This window comes from Miscanthus floridulus, chromosome 17, assembly GCF_019320115.1.
Source record: "Miscanthus floridulus cultivar M001 chromosome 17, ASM1932011v1, whole genome shotgun sequence".
Taxonomy (NCBI): domain Eukaryota; kingdom Viridiplantae; phylum Streptophyta; class Magnoliopsida; order Poales; family Poaceae; genus Miscanthus; species Miscanthus floridulus.
In genome coordinates, this window is record NC_089596.1 from 67,523,420 (window position 1) to 67,539,305 (window position 15,886).

Sequence of the window (15,886 nt, forward strand, 5' to 3'; positions counted from 1 at the left end):
CGCGCGGAGAGCTGCTATCGCCCCCCATGGTGAGTGCGTTCGGCACTGCCCCTTAGGTGTCCGTTGAAATGCCCGTGAGAATAACAGCAGCCTGTTATCCCTTTTTCTCAAGATTTCGTGTAGAAACACTTTAAATTTCCTTAGTAGCAAATGTTCTTTGATCTATGGCAAACAAATTAGCTTAAAACACTATGGTCATTTGAAGCATGGTTGAAGACATACTAGTGCTCAAAGTGGGATTGAAATGAGTTAGATGTTGAAATTCATGATTTAGTTGTGTTGGAAATTGAAGTTTGAATATTTGAATATAGTCTACAACTTTGCTTAGTCTACAACATGTTTGAATGACATAGCACTATCAACCTAATTTGGTTAAATGTATAGGCAACCATGGCATGGTATGTAGTGCATGTTGGTCAGGTGCCTAAGATCTACCTTACTTAGGAAGATTACTATGCTCAAGTCAACCGCTACCCAGGTAATTTATACAAAAAATACAACACAGAAGTTGAAGCTTTGAGGGCCTACTATGGTGCAAGGAGTGCAAACCATGGCCATCAGCTGGCACTAGAGATTGAAGAGAAGCCACCCGCTAGAGATATGAAGATTAGAAGAATTGCTCCTTGGTCTTGGAAAGATGTCATGTTTTTATTTATGGCTATGGTCATTGCTTTTCTAATTTGGAAGTTGATGTAGGCTTTGTTTCAAAGAACAATATGTGGACTTTGTTGTATGTAGCCAATCAAACAATGAATTTGTTCTAGATGAACAGTATGTGGACTTATTAGTAGACTTTGCATTATATGCACAAATGCTACTAGTAGTTGTACGTAGCCAAAACTGACCACGATCATGTCATAGCCATAACTCTTTGTCGCTCATTAACCCATCGCCAAAGAACCAATAGGCAACAAGGAGAAGCAGTTGATATCGCTGGGATGGGAGAGCCGCATGATCCAATAAACGGTGTCGGTGTCAATTAGGACAGTGAGAACATGGTACCATGGAGCCCTACCACTTGTCTCTAGCTGGATCAAGATGACCAAGATGCCCAAGATGACCAGGTAACTTAGGTATCATGTGACTAGGTAGCCACACACGCTAATTAATTGAGAGGGTCTTAGCTTACTTGGTGTCTCTAGCAAGAGGTTCAGTCGGCCGAGGAGCTAGATGGTTCATGTAGCAGCAAGGCCAGAAACCAAGTGAGGCATGTCACAACTTCCTACTAGTAGGAATGCACACTAGCACATCACTGAGTTTGACCAATTCGGGGAGCCGGTCAGACCGTGTAAAGCTTCGTCCAAATACAGTCATTGGGGCACTTGTAAGGGACTACATCCCAATTAAGTACAAGAAGTGGATTGGGAAAGATGATGACCCATGGAGGGTTCTCAAAAGTGAGAAGGATGACATATGGGAGAACAATATCCCATAGTATTTCACTTTCCCATAGGACTATGATAAGGAGCAAGTCAAGAAAAAAGCAAAAGAAATCATGAGGACATGCTTCAAGACTTTTAAGGGGACATTGTACAAGAAATTTATCCTCGAGGGTAAAGAGCCAAATTGGGATGGTGGAGGTACACCAAGCAGAAGGACTTCTGGTAGAAATTCAAGCAATACAGGGAATCCGAGGAGTACTTGTAACTGAGCAGGAAGAATAAGGAGAACTCGCTTAAAGCGATGAATCCTCATCATTTTGGCTCTCGTGGCTACGCCAGTAAGATGGATGAATATGAAAGTGAACTTGAGATGTTGGAACGGCTTGGCATTGAGCGTGAGACTGTCAATTGGGAGCCTAGATTGATATATTTCTGTATGGCGAGGGGGGGTACACCACGACATGGATGGGAGCTTTAGCTCCACAAATCTAGCCCCTGAGCAGCCTCGTCCAGAGGATCTCCGAGGTAAATAATGAGGTGAGGCAAGGGACCCACACTTCTAATAGGGAGAATGATGTGCTCACCCAAGCACTCGAAAACAAGGAGCACCCTAGTCGCACTAGAGGAGCCAGTCTTTTTCCTTGGAAATTAGCATTTGAGGAAGAATCTTTCACTTATCGGAGCCGCTCAAGGGGTAGAGCAGCACAAGAGGTAGAGACACTGATGTGGCTGCAAGAGATTGAAGACAGATTCGAAAGGTGGATTGATGCAACCATTCAAGAACGAGCCAAGGTAGCTATGCAGTCCATGGGATCAGGAGTACCACCAGACCCCTGTTTCGACTAGCTTTAGCCCATAGCTCAGGGGTCGTAGCAGCTGTGGATCGACCCCGCTCGATGAAGAAGAGGCGAATACGCCTCATCTAGTGGACAGCATCACCGAACCCATCAATGTCAAGTCGTACATCCATTAGCAATGGACAACTGACAAGGTGATAGTTGGCTAGGCCCGGCCTGTGGAAGACAGGACCATTAATGGCCACCCAATTCCACCGGGGTATGCCCACATCAGCATTGATAATATACTTGATAAGAAGTATAACAAGATACACATTGATTACCCCACACAGAAAGACAGGCAACGTCTTGTTTAGAACAAGGGCGCTCATGTGCCCTGGCGTAAGCGCTTCATTAAGCTTGATCACCGGTTGTCTTTGGATAATGAGGACGACTGTGAACCTTCGCCGCCCAAAGATGATCACTCACCATCTCCCAACTGAGGAGATCACTCTGCCTTCCCTCCTCCCTTGCCATCACCTCCGAGAAGACAGAAGTCTTCTTCTCTTCCTCATCATCCTCCTCCATCTTCATCAGCCCTGATAAAAGAGAAGACTCCTCCTCCTCCTCCCTCTTCATCAGCCCTGAGAAAACAAAATTCTCTTCCTCCTCCTCCTCCACCTCAGCACAAAACAAGATCAAATTCACCCTCATAGTCACAGAAAAGGTCCTCGGATTTAGTCGCTAATTCTCCCAAAGCGGACCGACAAAAAAAGAAAAGGACATTCAGTGGCAGCATTACAAACTTGCTGAACCAAAAAAGCCACAAAAATGCAATAGGGAAGATGCTGTTAGATTCTAGAATCTATTTGCCTCATTGCCTAAGTGGAGGGTGCAGGCCGAATTTGATAGGCAAACACAGAAAATGAACAATCAATTAATAGTCGAAGAAATACACCATGAAGATCAAAGGAAGATAAACAAGATTATCGAAGACAACCCTGGATTAACCGTGGATGATGCCATGGACATCTATTATGATTCAAAAGAGATGGCAAAACCGACAATCCAGTATCAAAGAGGCAATTTCTTGGTGGTCGAGGATGAGTTTAAAAATTTGACAACATATATGCGTGATTTGCATGAATATTATATGAAGTTATTATCCGTCACCCTCTTGTTTTTCATTATCCTCGTGAAGAGAAGCACTTTGTCGGTTGGGAGTGCTTGTTTCAGCTATACCAGAGACACGATCTCGATACACAAATATTGACGCTATAGACTATGTAAGTACCCTACACGCACGATATTATAATTAACTATTCTCTCGATACACAAATAGTTAACTTTTGAATATTTCCCATGATTTATGCAGGTGTGTAGCAAAATATTGCTTAAACAAAAAATGGTCATATAGCCTTCTTGGACCCCAAGCTAGTCAACGAGAAAACATGCGGAGGCATGGAGGGAAATAAAGTAGAAGATTAACATTGGTTGCCATTTTCGAAGCTTTCAAGATGAATAATTAAAACCAAAATACTTCTAGCCTACAACTTCAAGTATGTGTTGTCTACTCTTATTTTTATGTTTCTTTTTTAGTTACGATTATTCGTTAATAACTAGGATTTTGTGATTGCAGCAACCATTTCGTCTTCATTGTTATCAATATTCGCAAAAATCGTATCAAGGTGTGGGACTTAAGGAAAAAGGAACTTTCTTTGCTCAATCCCTAATCAAAGTGCTGAATGAGTAAGTGAACTTAATAACATATTATTTTGTAATCACACATAGCACATTCTAATGTTGCCCCATTTTTCACACTTTATGATGTGGTATTATGTCCAGGGAAAAATGATTGGTGGGACGAAGGTCCTATTCTAGGTTGCACCAATGCAATTGGAGACCATAAACTAGCCAACGGGAAACATAGAATGCGGGTTCTACGTAATGTGGGCAATGCTTCGCTACCTCAGCATGAAATCAAAGCACGCAGATGCTATGGTGTGTACAATCCCTATTTTATTTATATCTGTTAATTCAACAAAACAATCTATTGTTATCTCTTATATTTGTGCCTTTCGATATCCTCTTTTTTGAATGACAGCACAAGAAATTTAAACACCAAAGGCTGTTAGACATGGAGATCTTAGCACTATCATCGGAGCTAGCAGCCTTCATCCTATCGAGTGCTTGGAATTTAACGAAACATTCTCCATTGCACAGTTCGTGAAGTACAAGGAGCAGTACGGGATAGAGCGGCTCGCTAGACTATTGTAATTTCTTATTTATTTTGAGGGATCGAGATCTTGATAAGTACATTTGAACTATAACCGTAATATTTGTAATGTTTAATGTTGATGGATCTATCGTCTACGTAGCAAATATAAAGCGAAACCGATTTCACGAATAAAATAAAATAAAATAAGATAAATTATAAAACAATAAAATACGAAAAAGAGATCACTGCCGGTTAGCACAAAACCGACAGTGATGGTAAAGAAGGCACTACCGGTTCGTGGCACGAGTCGACAGTGTTAGTCAAGCTATCACTGTCGGCTTTGACCTACAAACCGACAGTGTTGTTGAAGCCAACACAGCCGGTTTGAGCCACCAGCCGACAGCGATAGCTAGACCAACACTGTCGGTTTGAGCCATCAACCGACAGTGTTGGCTTGCTCAACACTGCCGGTTTGAGATACCAGTCGACAATGTAGGCTTGCTCAACACTGTCGGCTTGAGCCACCAGCCGACAGTGTTGCTTTGATCATCATTGTCGGTTGGGGCTACAAACAGGTAGTATTGTTCAACTGGACACTGCCGGGTGGAGCCAGGAACCGACACTCTTGCCTGTAGATCAGTGTCGGTTTTAAGCAACCGGCAGTGATGTCAACCCCCATCATTGCTGGTATGCCATTGTCGGCTCAAAATCCGACAGTGAAGGGGTTTTTGAATCGATAGTGATATAAAGATATGAGGTAGTGTTAACTCGATTTGTCTGTTTGTTTTTGATTATATTGTTTGGTCTATTGTCTAAGTGTATTCGATTGGAGCTGGGATTTGGATTGGAGTCGAATTTACGGTGGTATACCGTGAGGTGCTGTGGTTTGTGTGAGGCTGAGTCACAGACCAGGAGCCGAGTCGGGAAGGGAAAGCGAGAGGAACGACGAGGCAATGAACTTAGAGGAGTCCAGGTCTTGGACGGTCAGGGGCGAGACGAAAAATTACGATTACATCTCCCTGCCCTATTTGCGTCGGACACGATAGCGTGCGCGTAGACCAGACCAAAAAAAAAAATGCAACCATAAAATAGGAAGAAATTTTGCCTTTTTATTATTAGGTATAGACATAAAATTCTATTTTTATGGAATAATAATACAAATAAAAAGCAAAAAATACACTCCTACCATTAATATAAAACACATGATTTATACTTTGCCAACTCAAACAAATCATAATTTTTCATATGAATTCTGATGAAGACAAATTTATATGAAAATGTAGAGCTCGAGGGACATAACTTTGTAGCACACAACGTTCTTGTTGAAGCCAATTTAATGTTAAAATAATTAATTTGTTATATACACAAATACAATTATGAACAATGTATCAAACAACAAAGTTATGAGCTACAAAGTCATAGATATCATCAGCACTATAATTTATATATAAATTTTATATCCATATAAGGTAATATAAAAAATCATTATCTTTTAGAGATATGCTGCATAGGGGAGTGAATAAATAACCCTCGATTTATAAAGTGCATAAACTTTTTCATATGACCTTGTATGAAGATAATATTTATATAGAAAATTATAGCCTCGATGATATCTTAGTTGATAATTTTTTATTAAAAACTACACTAGTGCCAAAATAATCAATACAAAGATATGCTATTCGCAAAAGAGAAATTCAATCAACTAATAAATTGACGCATATTTAAATCCGTTTCATCTGGCGATAAGAATACGTTTATGCAAGTTATTGACTCGGACAATTATTTTTGCAAAAGAGAATGAAAAAATTATACTGTACGGTAGTTTTTTTTTAGTGGATACTGTACGGTGGTAATAAATAAACAAAATTCGAATATCCGGTGCCTGACGGACGCGGTCTTGACAAAACTGGGCCTTAGTAGTCAGCCCAGGCTCGGAATGACTGACTGACCTCCGTAACCACAAAATCCACTCCGCGCGCGTTCGCCCTCTCCATTTTCCCCATCTTCCCGCCACCCCAAAAATTTCCGCCCGAACTCCATTGCAACATCCTCCTCACATTTCGCTTCCCAGTTCCCACGAAGAACTCCAATCCAATCCAACCCGCCGCCACGACCCATCCTATAGCCGCGGCGTCCTAGCTCCTCCAGACCCCGCAGACCCCGATCCATCCTCGGCAGCGACTGGCGTAGCAGGTTCCTTCCCAGATCAGATGGGGAGGCCGCGGAAGACCAAGGCTGAGCCAGAGCTAGCCCCCGCCTTCTCGATCGGTGCGCTTGATCTCCGCCCACGGTCGATCGCGTTTAACTCCTTGCTTGGGTTTTCTTAGAAGCCCATATGCGTCTTGTTTGGGCAGGCAACTGCAAGGTGGAGATCCGCGGGAGTGGACTGCGGTGCGAGACGACGGAGCAGGGTCTGACAATCTCCGGGCCCAGGGGCGCCAAGGCCGTCGTCTCTGGTACGTTGCTTAGAGGATGAGGAGCACGCACTTTATTCGATCTCGTAGTTTCGTGCAAACTATTACTCCTCCGCTCACACTGCCTTTTTGGGGGTGTGTCACGACGCTCGTGCAGTTTCTGCGGATCAGAGGAGCGCTTCGAATGGCGTCGGTGAGTGACTGCTGGGATGTCTGCGGTCCAGTTATCTTTGATTTGGACTCAGTGCTGATTCGATTCGCTCCTGCCATCTAATTTTGTATCTTATGTGTAGGTGAGGGCTGTCAGTTCATCCTCCTCAATCCAAGCGATGCAGATAGCCAAACCAAGTCCTTGCATCAGGTAATCAAGTTTGTAACGTTTGTTTTAACGATTCCGGCATCGTGGATTAAGAAAAGGATTGTACACATTATCAGAATTACATTCCTTTGGTTTGATAGCATTCAGAAAAAGTGAAAATTGTGACTATGAGTTGTTACACATGATATGCGTGCCAAGTTATAGTGGCCAGTTCACCATTTTTCTTGCAAATGCATGATAGCTCATATCTATTCTTCCTTTGATATTTCCAGGAAGTATTAATGCTTTACAAGCAAGAGCTTCCTACAATGGACTATGCTGCAGACACCGGGAGAAAGTCAGGGTTTCTTGAAAAATGCACAACTAATGGGTACAAACTTATCTTTCTTTCTTTATCTAAATTTCTATAATGTTGGGATGTCACTTGTGACTAATGACTCATGGTATTGATAAAAGTTTTCACTGGAGTTTTGCCTTGACAGCACTATCATATTTTGATTATGAGAGTATAAAGAATTAGTATCCTGATTTCATGTTCCTGTTGCCCAGGAAATACAAGACTCTAATTCTGATATCTAGCTCTGCGGCACAGCATGAAGAGGTAAACATCTTTACCATTTTACTATCAACGTGCTGTTCCATTTGACTCCATTGTGTGTAAACACTAGTCAGGACTTTTTTGTCTGACCATTTGTTTGGTATCGTTATAGCATATAAAAGTTTCGGGTATCTCATTAAACATATATTTGCCAAAAACTAAACCAAGAGATAAAAATTAACATGCTGTAATCAAGCAGAGAGTTCATATATTTAGAGTCCAACGTTATTAAGCCTTAGTCGGCTCATCAAGTGATTAGATGACTGACTTGTCCACTTGGTCACCTAGTCAATCAACTAGTCCGATGTAGCATCAAATACTGTACAGCATGAAATTGTTTAAGAACATATACATCTTGTATATCATGAGATTACAAGGATAATGACATCAGTGAATGATGAGTTGGTTACTTAACTTACATGGTTTTAAACTTTTAATTGAACATATAGTTCCTGCTCTCCTGTGCTTGAAACTGAGAGGCAACACCATGTCATCTGTATAGTGACCCACGATTAGTTGCACTAGTTGATGACTAGTCGCTTGGGTTTGTTCACTAGCGCCCCTAATCGAGCCATTCTGTCCAGTTATTGCCCATGTATTACTAGACGGTTAATCATAGATTCTTCAACAGCTTGAAAACATTGATGTAGTCTACAAATCAATTGATCTTATGCATTAAAATTTGATTGGCGTTATCTATTCATCTTCCCTTTCACAATGTCTTAATTATCCTACTTTTATACCACTTCTTTGTTAACTTTAGCATGACCTCTGTTGCATGTAAATTTATGTCTAGTGCACACCATTAATTTTTGAATGTTAACAACCTAACTTTCTGTGAATAGCTTTGAAGAACTATAAATTAATTTAGTTACTTTACCATGGATTTTGAATTTTGGTATGTTTCTATTGGAAACTTGTTATAAGATAATTAGTTTTTTTTTTTACCTGAAAAACAGCAGGGGGGCCCACTGTTAGGATTTTATTAAAGCAAAAAGAACCAACTGTACAACAGAAATAGAATAAAAAAGAAAAGCAACAACAAATGAAACAGGAAGTCTGGGGTAGGATAGACCAAACTATGTACAAAGCTCTATCCAAGAAAGGAAGGGAGCGCGCTTGTTTTCAGAGATCCTGTGAGCTTTTAGGCAAGCTTCATCAACGAAACCTGTTTTCCAAGCAAGGATGGTTGGCCTCTACTAAAAATGTTGTTGTTCCATTGCTTCTGAATTTGTGAAGCACTGATGATGAAGACTTCCATGAAAAAAGGGTGTGAGAACCCTTCACTTGCAACAGCATACGAAAGAAATCAATCACAAGGTTCCACTGAACACCAAGGTGCTGCCAACAAGCCTGACTAAAAGGGCATGTGAAGAAAAGATGAAGAGCTGTTTCTTCAACATTCTGATTGCACAGGACACAATTGTAGTTGTTTCCTTCAAGCTTGCGCTTAACTAGTCAACCGCATAATAGTGATTCCTATCGTTCTCCTCATAAACAAAGTGTACCTACCATGGATAGTATGGGTAGAGAAATGAAATATTATGCCTAGTTGCTTTTACTCAAACTATCATACCAGGTTTCACAACTACACTTTCATGCAGGTCATAGCTACTGTATCATATCAGATTGTGCCAGCTGACACTCAGTATGCTGAAATACCTCTGGCAGTTGTGAGATCATCTTATCAACGTGTGGTACGTGTCCTTTGCAAGTTTCATTAAATCTTTTTTGGATTCTTTAATAAAGGTCAGTATTGCTTACCAGGAACTGTAACACATCACTGCACAACTTGAGATTTTCACATATTTGTTTCCTCTGTTTAAAATTTTTAGGGGTATTGTATGTTTATACAGACAGTAATGGATGCTTTCCTTTTACTTCTGAATTTTAAATTCATTTCAGTAAATCTACTTTACATGGTTAGATGCCGAGGAGAATAATTTTACTTGAATATCATTTAGTACATTATCTTGAATCGAGATTCCAGACTCTTTAAATGAACCTCCTGCAAAACTCAATTTGTTTGATGAATTACCAGTGTTAACTGACAATTATGGTATTTAATGCAAGAAACAGAATATTGTTTTGAATGCATGCAGTTATCCACTCTCTCTACTCGAAACATTTCATGGCTGACACTGGTTGTTTTGATGTTCAACTCAGGGTATTGGCCAGCTCTTATATAAGGAACTATCGCAGAGGCTTCAGAATGTTGGTGTCACATCCATTTTCTGCTGGGCAGATAAGGTCTCTGAGGGTTTTTGGCTAAAACAGGCAAGTAAAAGAGTTACTGGATAAACCATTTCCCACCTCTTCTTTAGGTGCATAAAGTTAATGTGATCTGCTGATGGTATTACTTAGTAATTCAGTGCTTGTGTTAAATATAGGTTTAGAGGAGAAATAAAGCCAGCTTTTCCAATTAATAAGCATCGAATGTTTGCTACATTTCAGACATAGGGTATTCTAGCAGGGTGACATGGCAATCTGATGGAAACAAATACTTAACTTGTTATGTTAGTGCATGCATTATACCAGTCTGGAATATGTACAAATTGTACACTCCTTCCTGATAAAAAAACCAAAAATAAAAAAAATCTGTTAGGCTCCTACTATCATGTTTCCTTGAGTACCAGTATGTTGTGCTGATGTGTCTTTGTTTTGTACCTTGAATGTACTGCAGGGTTTTGTATCTGTTGGAGAAGTGGATACTAAAGGTAAGGTTCGAAAGATTCCAGTAAGGGCTGATATAAAGAGAGCATTATGCTTTCCTGGAGGGTCAACACTTCTGGTCGCACACCTTAAGAAGCAATTGCCAATCATGCAAACATGGGAGAAACCCCAGACATCACTCCATACTGTAGTATCAGATAGTAAGCCTACACTCCACACTTTTTTATCATGTAACATTTTAGGTTTTTGAATCACAAATATGCTGTTTCTGAAGCCTGTGTCATGGCAAATTTAAGTCTGATGCAAGGTACATGTTGCAAGCTTCTTATACTAAAATTTTAGGTCTACCATAGTCAGGGGCATCCTTTTTCCCTTTTGTTCTTTTCCAAATTTATCTGTGATCAGTCAATCCAAGAAAACACACAAGGCTTGAAAAATAGCTACATTATCTGTGATCTGTGAAGGAAGTTTTTTTTATATGGAGAATCAATTTTTATTTGCTTGTGAGAGTGAAGTTGAATTTTAGTCAATAATAATCTTGTATATCACTGTTGATCATTATTAACGAAAATAGACAGATACATAGCCTTAATAGCTTACTGGCTTTGGTACAAACGCCAACCCAACACTGTAACTTTGGTGCATTTGGAACAAATTCAGTTTCCTATGTTTTCTACTGTTTTACAAAGTTCTTTGCAGGTATGTCTCCTGGTGATACCAATGTTCTCTCATCTGAGAACATGGTCCTGCAGACATATAAACGCCGTGTCAGAAAGACTGCAAAGGTGATAACAAATAAAGTTTGCAATGCTTATGGTGAAAGTTCATTATTTGAGCAAGAGCCAAAGAAACGTATGTATGAAATGCCGTCATCATCACTAAAGTCAAAAAGAATAAGATGTAGCAATGATGGTGACAATTGCCAAGACATGAATCAAATTGGTGCACATGACAATAATTTGTGCAGTTCCCCTGGAAATTCACTTCATCTAATTCCTAAAGAACATCACATTCCTAGCATGGGAGGTAATTTTGAAAGCAAAATGTCTCAAGATGACAAGGCCGTTATCTATTCCAATGGAAGCCCTACAATTATGCTCATGAATATTGCAGATGAACAAAAGAAGGCATGCCTTACAAAGGTACTATACACGATATGTTTATGTAATTCACATTATGCTCAAATAAGCTTAATGAATATGGTCACTGACACAGTAAAATAAATTGCAATCTTCTGGTACAAAAAGCTGCATACTCTTTCAACAGGTAGTATTTCCTTTTTTTTTAATTATGTCATTAGATGAGATTTAGACTTACATGAAGTTGTGGAGTTGTTACATGGCAATAATTTTTTTTCAAACTTTTTTCATTAAGCTTTTTTTGTGATCATCCAAACTTGCATGTCTATTCTTTTTATTTTTTTATTCTCGTGCCCACATTGTTTTCTTCTTTCATCAGTACAACACATTTCCATTTTCTGCCTCTGAAGTATAGTAAGCAAATCATTATGCCCCAGGTCGTTGAAACGCTTAGGGGGTTTGTTACTTGCGATGGACATTCATGCACACATGTTGTTACCGGAAAAGCTCGCAGGACTATGAATTTCTGTATTGCTTTGAGCTCTGGGTACGTATCCTTATCGTTTGTTAACCAAATGACTAGCTTGTTTTAACCTGTAACAAAATATGGTATCTTGTTATTGACCGAGATCTGGTGGGCATTAAATATAGTGCTTTAACTCTCATATATTGTGATTTTCCTGTTTTATGGTTATTTAACTAATTTATAAATTCATATGCTCCTTGCAGTGCTTGGATAATTTCCCCAAACTGGCTAAAAGAAAGCTTCAGAGAAGGGCAGTTTGTAGGTTAGTTCAAAGTCGACTATACAGATAAATATCATTGCAAATGTCTGTACATCGAAGAAAATATGAATGGTGCAGTTTCTGGTCTTCGTTAGCCCGGTAGCCCCTGGGCTTCTGTTGGAGCGAAATATCTATGTCCTGGTTATTTTTGTAAAAGAACGTTAGCTCTTAAAATGGACAACAAAACACAATGGACCCCTTGGCTTCTCTTAGACTTTTCTGCTGTTTTGCAGGAGAAGCACAATATGTTCTGGAAGATGAAGAATATAGGATGCAATATAAGTCTGAACTTAGAGATGCAGTTATGAGAGCTAAAGAAAGGCCTAACTCCTTATTTGCTGGCTATACTTTCTGTCTGTCAAAGCACATCCAGCCCTCTTTTGATGTTCTCTCAGCCATTATTGAGTCTACCGGAGGCAAGGTAACCACATTGTATTGCCTTGTTCTATTATAGCATCTTAAATGCGTGCATAGGCTTTTTAAGAGTGGCACGAATCAACAACTTATCCAGAGTTCCAGATGATTTGTGAACTTGAAACAGTAACCCAGTAGGGCCAGACCTCCATGCAATTCTTAATATCTGAGACATGAATTTGTGCTATGGCATCCTTAAAGGGCTATTATTAAAAGTAGTTCAAACGTGAAACTTTTAGGCATGTGTTTTTTTGGGTGAAGGACTGCCATGTGGTACGAGAAAATGATTCTTGGACATAAAGATGACCCATAAATAAGTGTACCAACTTGATATGAATTCGGGGTTTAATCACTAAATACTGCATGAGGCATGCAACATTCTTGCTTGCTTAATTCTCTAGTAAGAAGCATGATTAATACACCGCTTCATTCTAGACTATCTTTTAGAGTTTCAGTTATTAACGTCTGTATGTTCTTTTAACGGAAGGGCGGGCCTGGTGTAAGCGGTAGAGTCTTACCGCCTGTGATCGGAAGGTCCCGGGTTCGAGTCGCGGTCTCCTCGCATTGCACAGGCGAGGGTAAGGCTTGCCACTGACACCCTTCCCCAGACCCCGCATAGAGCGGGAGCTCTCTGCACTGGGTACGCCCTTTATGTTCTTTTAACAAAATTCATGTCTATATGTTTGGCAGATCATAAAGAAACTGAGTGAGTTAGATGAGCCGTCCCAGACAATATTTTTGGTCTGTGAAGAGGCGGCAGAACTTGCATTGGTTGCAGCAAAAAGTGGCATCAAAACATTCAGCAGTGACTGGTTCATGAGCTGTGTTATGAAACAGGAACTTGACCTCGAGGCGCCTCAGTTTATTGTATCTCTGTGATGTGCCTACAGTTCAAGTCCTTTTTCTAAGACATCTCTTCCTTCGGTTGGGATATAAATTATTCTCCCCGTTCTCTGTAGATATACAGATTTTTCTTATCTCCCTAGTTACAAAATCTGAAGCAGTATCAAACTAGTTATCATCCTGTGAAAACGATTACCTTTTTAAATGGAAAATGTTGAGGTGGAGCTATTCCAATTTCCGTAGGTGTTTATGTATGGAATTTTGGTGTTCAAAATCCACATCAGTACTATAATTTCACTTGATATATATGTTCACTTGTCGATGATAGAATCTGAAAAGGATAACATCCCCTGAGTGAACTCCAAAATGAAATAAGTGCTAATTGCAACGTTTGTAGAGGAGGCAAAAGAGGTATTATTCTAATTGGAGCAAATAAATCACTATCAGTTTTTTTGGGAGGTCACTAAGGGTTATTTGATGGCTTTATTTTTTCAATTTTATTAAGGGACATTCCCTCCACTTACTCGCATTATCACTTTACTACCAATTAACAATGTTGCCAAGAGAAACTAGCAATATAGAGTTATAAACCTATGTCTCTTACCTTTTACGAAAGTTGGGGTCAATTGTATTGCTGGGGTCGCTAATCATATCATTAGGCACATTCAAACAGGTTTCTTGTCTTCAAGGCATATATAGGAGTTACTATGAAAATAGTACATGAGATGTGTCGTTAAAAGCTTAACGAGGTCTTTCTAAATTTAGATTTTGAAAAGGAGAGATGACCTTTTCTCCGGCAAACACTGAGAATGAAGGGTTTTCACCACAATGGTGTAGTTGGATGTCAAGGAAGGTAGTTAAAGAAAAATGGAAGAATAAATTCTCTATTGCCATGGGCAGTGCAAATATACATAGGAAATGTACATACTTGGAAGGGATAATCTCCTCTAATCTAGTACTCTCTCGATTCCAAATTATAAGACGTCTTATAATTTGGAATGGAGGAAGTAGAGCCTAATCTAGGGCTGCTACCAATCAATATACAAATGCTCTTTCAATATATATTTGATCTATTAAGGGTAGGTACAATATGTCAAGTTCTATGAGAGGTCGTCTCATATATGATGTGGAGGAGAGAGGGTGTTGAGAGAAAGAGGTCGTTTCGTGAAACAACAACCATATAAGCTAAAATTTAGGACTACAGGACAACTCTTTCACCATTATATAATTATTGTTGCCAACCTCTACTTGACACTTTTTTTTTCTATTCTAGCCGCCTCAACTCGCAAGGCATCTTTAGATGCATCCCGTGCTTGAACAGACCTCTACAAAGGCTTTGCGATCATGAGGTCACATTTTCCTCTTCCGATCTTGCATCAAATTTTTTTGCCACCTTGGGACGGTCTTGGGTTAAAAACTCGATCCGCATAAGAAATCCCAAGGGCATCAAACGCATGGTTTAGGTGCTGTTTTTCGCACCAAGTGCCGAGTGAAGGACCGAATAGGCGACCAGGGGGGGGGGGGGGGGGGGGGTTGAACAGGAGCCAATTCAAAAATTCTTCACGGAGCGAGAGAGACTTGGCCTATGTCCCAATTCAAACCCAAAGCGCTCAAAAACCCGAAATCACCAAACGGAGTTAACACAAGCTAACTGGTGACTAGATGAACCCAAACCAACTAAGAGAACACAGCAGAACAACTTGCGGAAGCAAAGCTAGCGGAAAAAGCAAAGTCGGCCTGGCCTAGATGCAAAATCGGTCTGGACGGGTTGCGCGATACCCACCAGGGAAAGCCATCCTAGTTAGGAGTGAAGGTCGGCCTAGCCGGGGGTGCTAGGTCGGCCTGGCCTAGTTTGCCTAGACATCACCTCGAAACAAAGTCGGAAAAAGATAAAACTCAACCAAATGACATCCAAACTTTGTGAAATTTTGCATGCACCTTCCCAATGTGTTTGTGAACGTGTTTGCAAAGTATCAACACCAAACTCTAAAAGAATCAACTCAGATCTAGGAAACCATCTCCCAGATCAAGGTTTTCTCAAAAACCGGCAAAAACCCAAAACTCTGTGCTTGTGAGAATCCGCCAAAACCAGTGGCTAGAGATGTTACTTAGGGGTCATAGCACGTGTTGATCAAGCCAAAACAACCAAGAAAACTCAGGTCGAAGAAATCGAAGATTTCATTAAAACCGGCCACCAGAGAGGGGAAGAGAGAAGGAACAAGAGACAATCCAAAACTTGAACTCAGAGAACTGATGTTCCTTATTGCAAATAGATCAAGTTTATATAAGGACTAGCCTCACCCTTCATCCACCCACTCTGGTTGGGAAACACAGACAGAGGGACTCAGACTCTTGACTGCGGATCTCCTCTCAGCAATACAACTC

General features: G+C 40.3%; 1 protein-coding gene across 1 annotated transcript; it reads left to right on the forward strand.

The window, feature by feature from the left end:
* Positions 1-6,516: 6,516 nt before the first annotated feature.
* LOC136518890 (uncharacterized) lies at positions 6,517-13,658 on the forward strand. The gene is made up of 14 exons (XM_066512585.1): positions 6,517-6,644; positions 6,731-6,832; positions 6,948-6,983; positions 7,084-7,151; positions 7,382-7,479; positions 7,659-7,710; positions 9,312-9,404; positions 9,874-9,984; positions 10,391-10,580; positions 11,080-11,522; positions 11,897-12,006; positions 12,189-12,247; positions 12,478-12,665; positions 13,349-13,658. Exons 1-14 carry the CDS (start codon positions 6,587-6,589, stop codon positions 13,535-13,537), a joined length of 1,797 nt encoding a protein of 598 aa, XP_066368682.1. The 5' UTR covers positions 6,517-6,586; the 3' UTR covers positions 13,538-13,658.
* Positions 13,659-15,886: the final 2,228 nt, after the last annotated feature.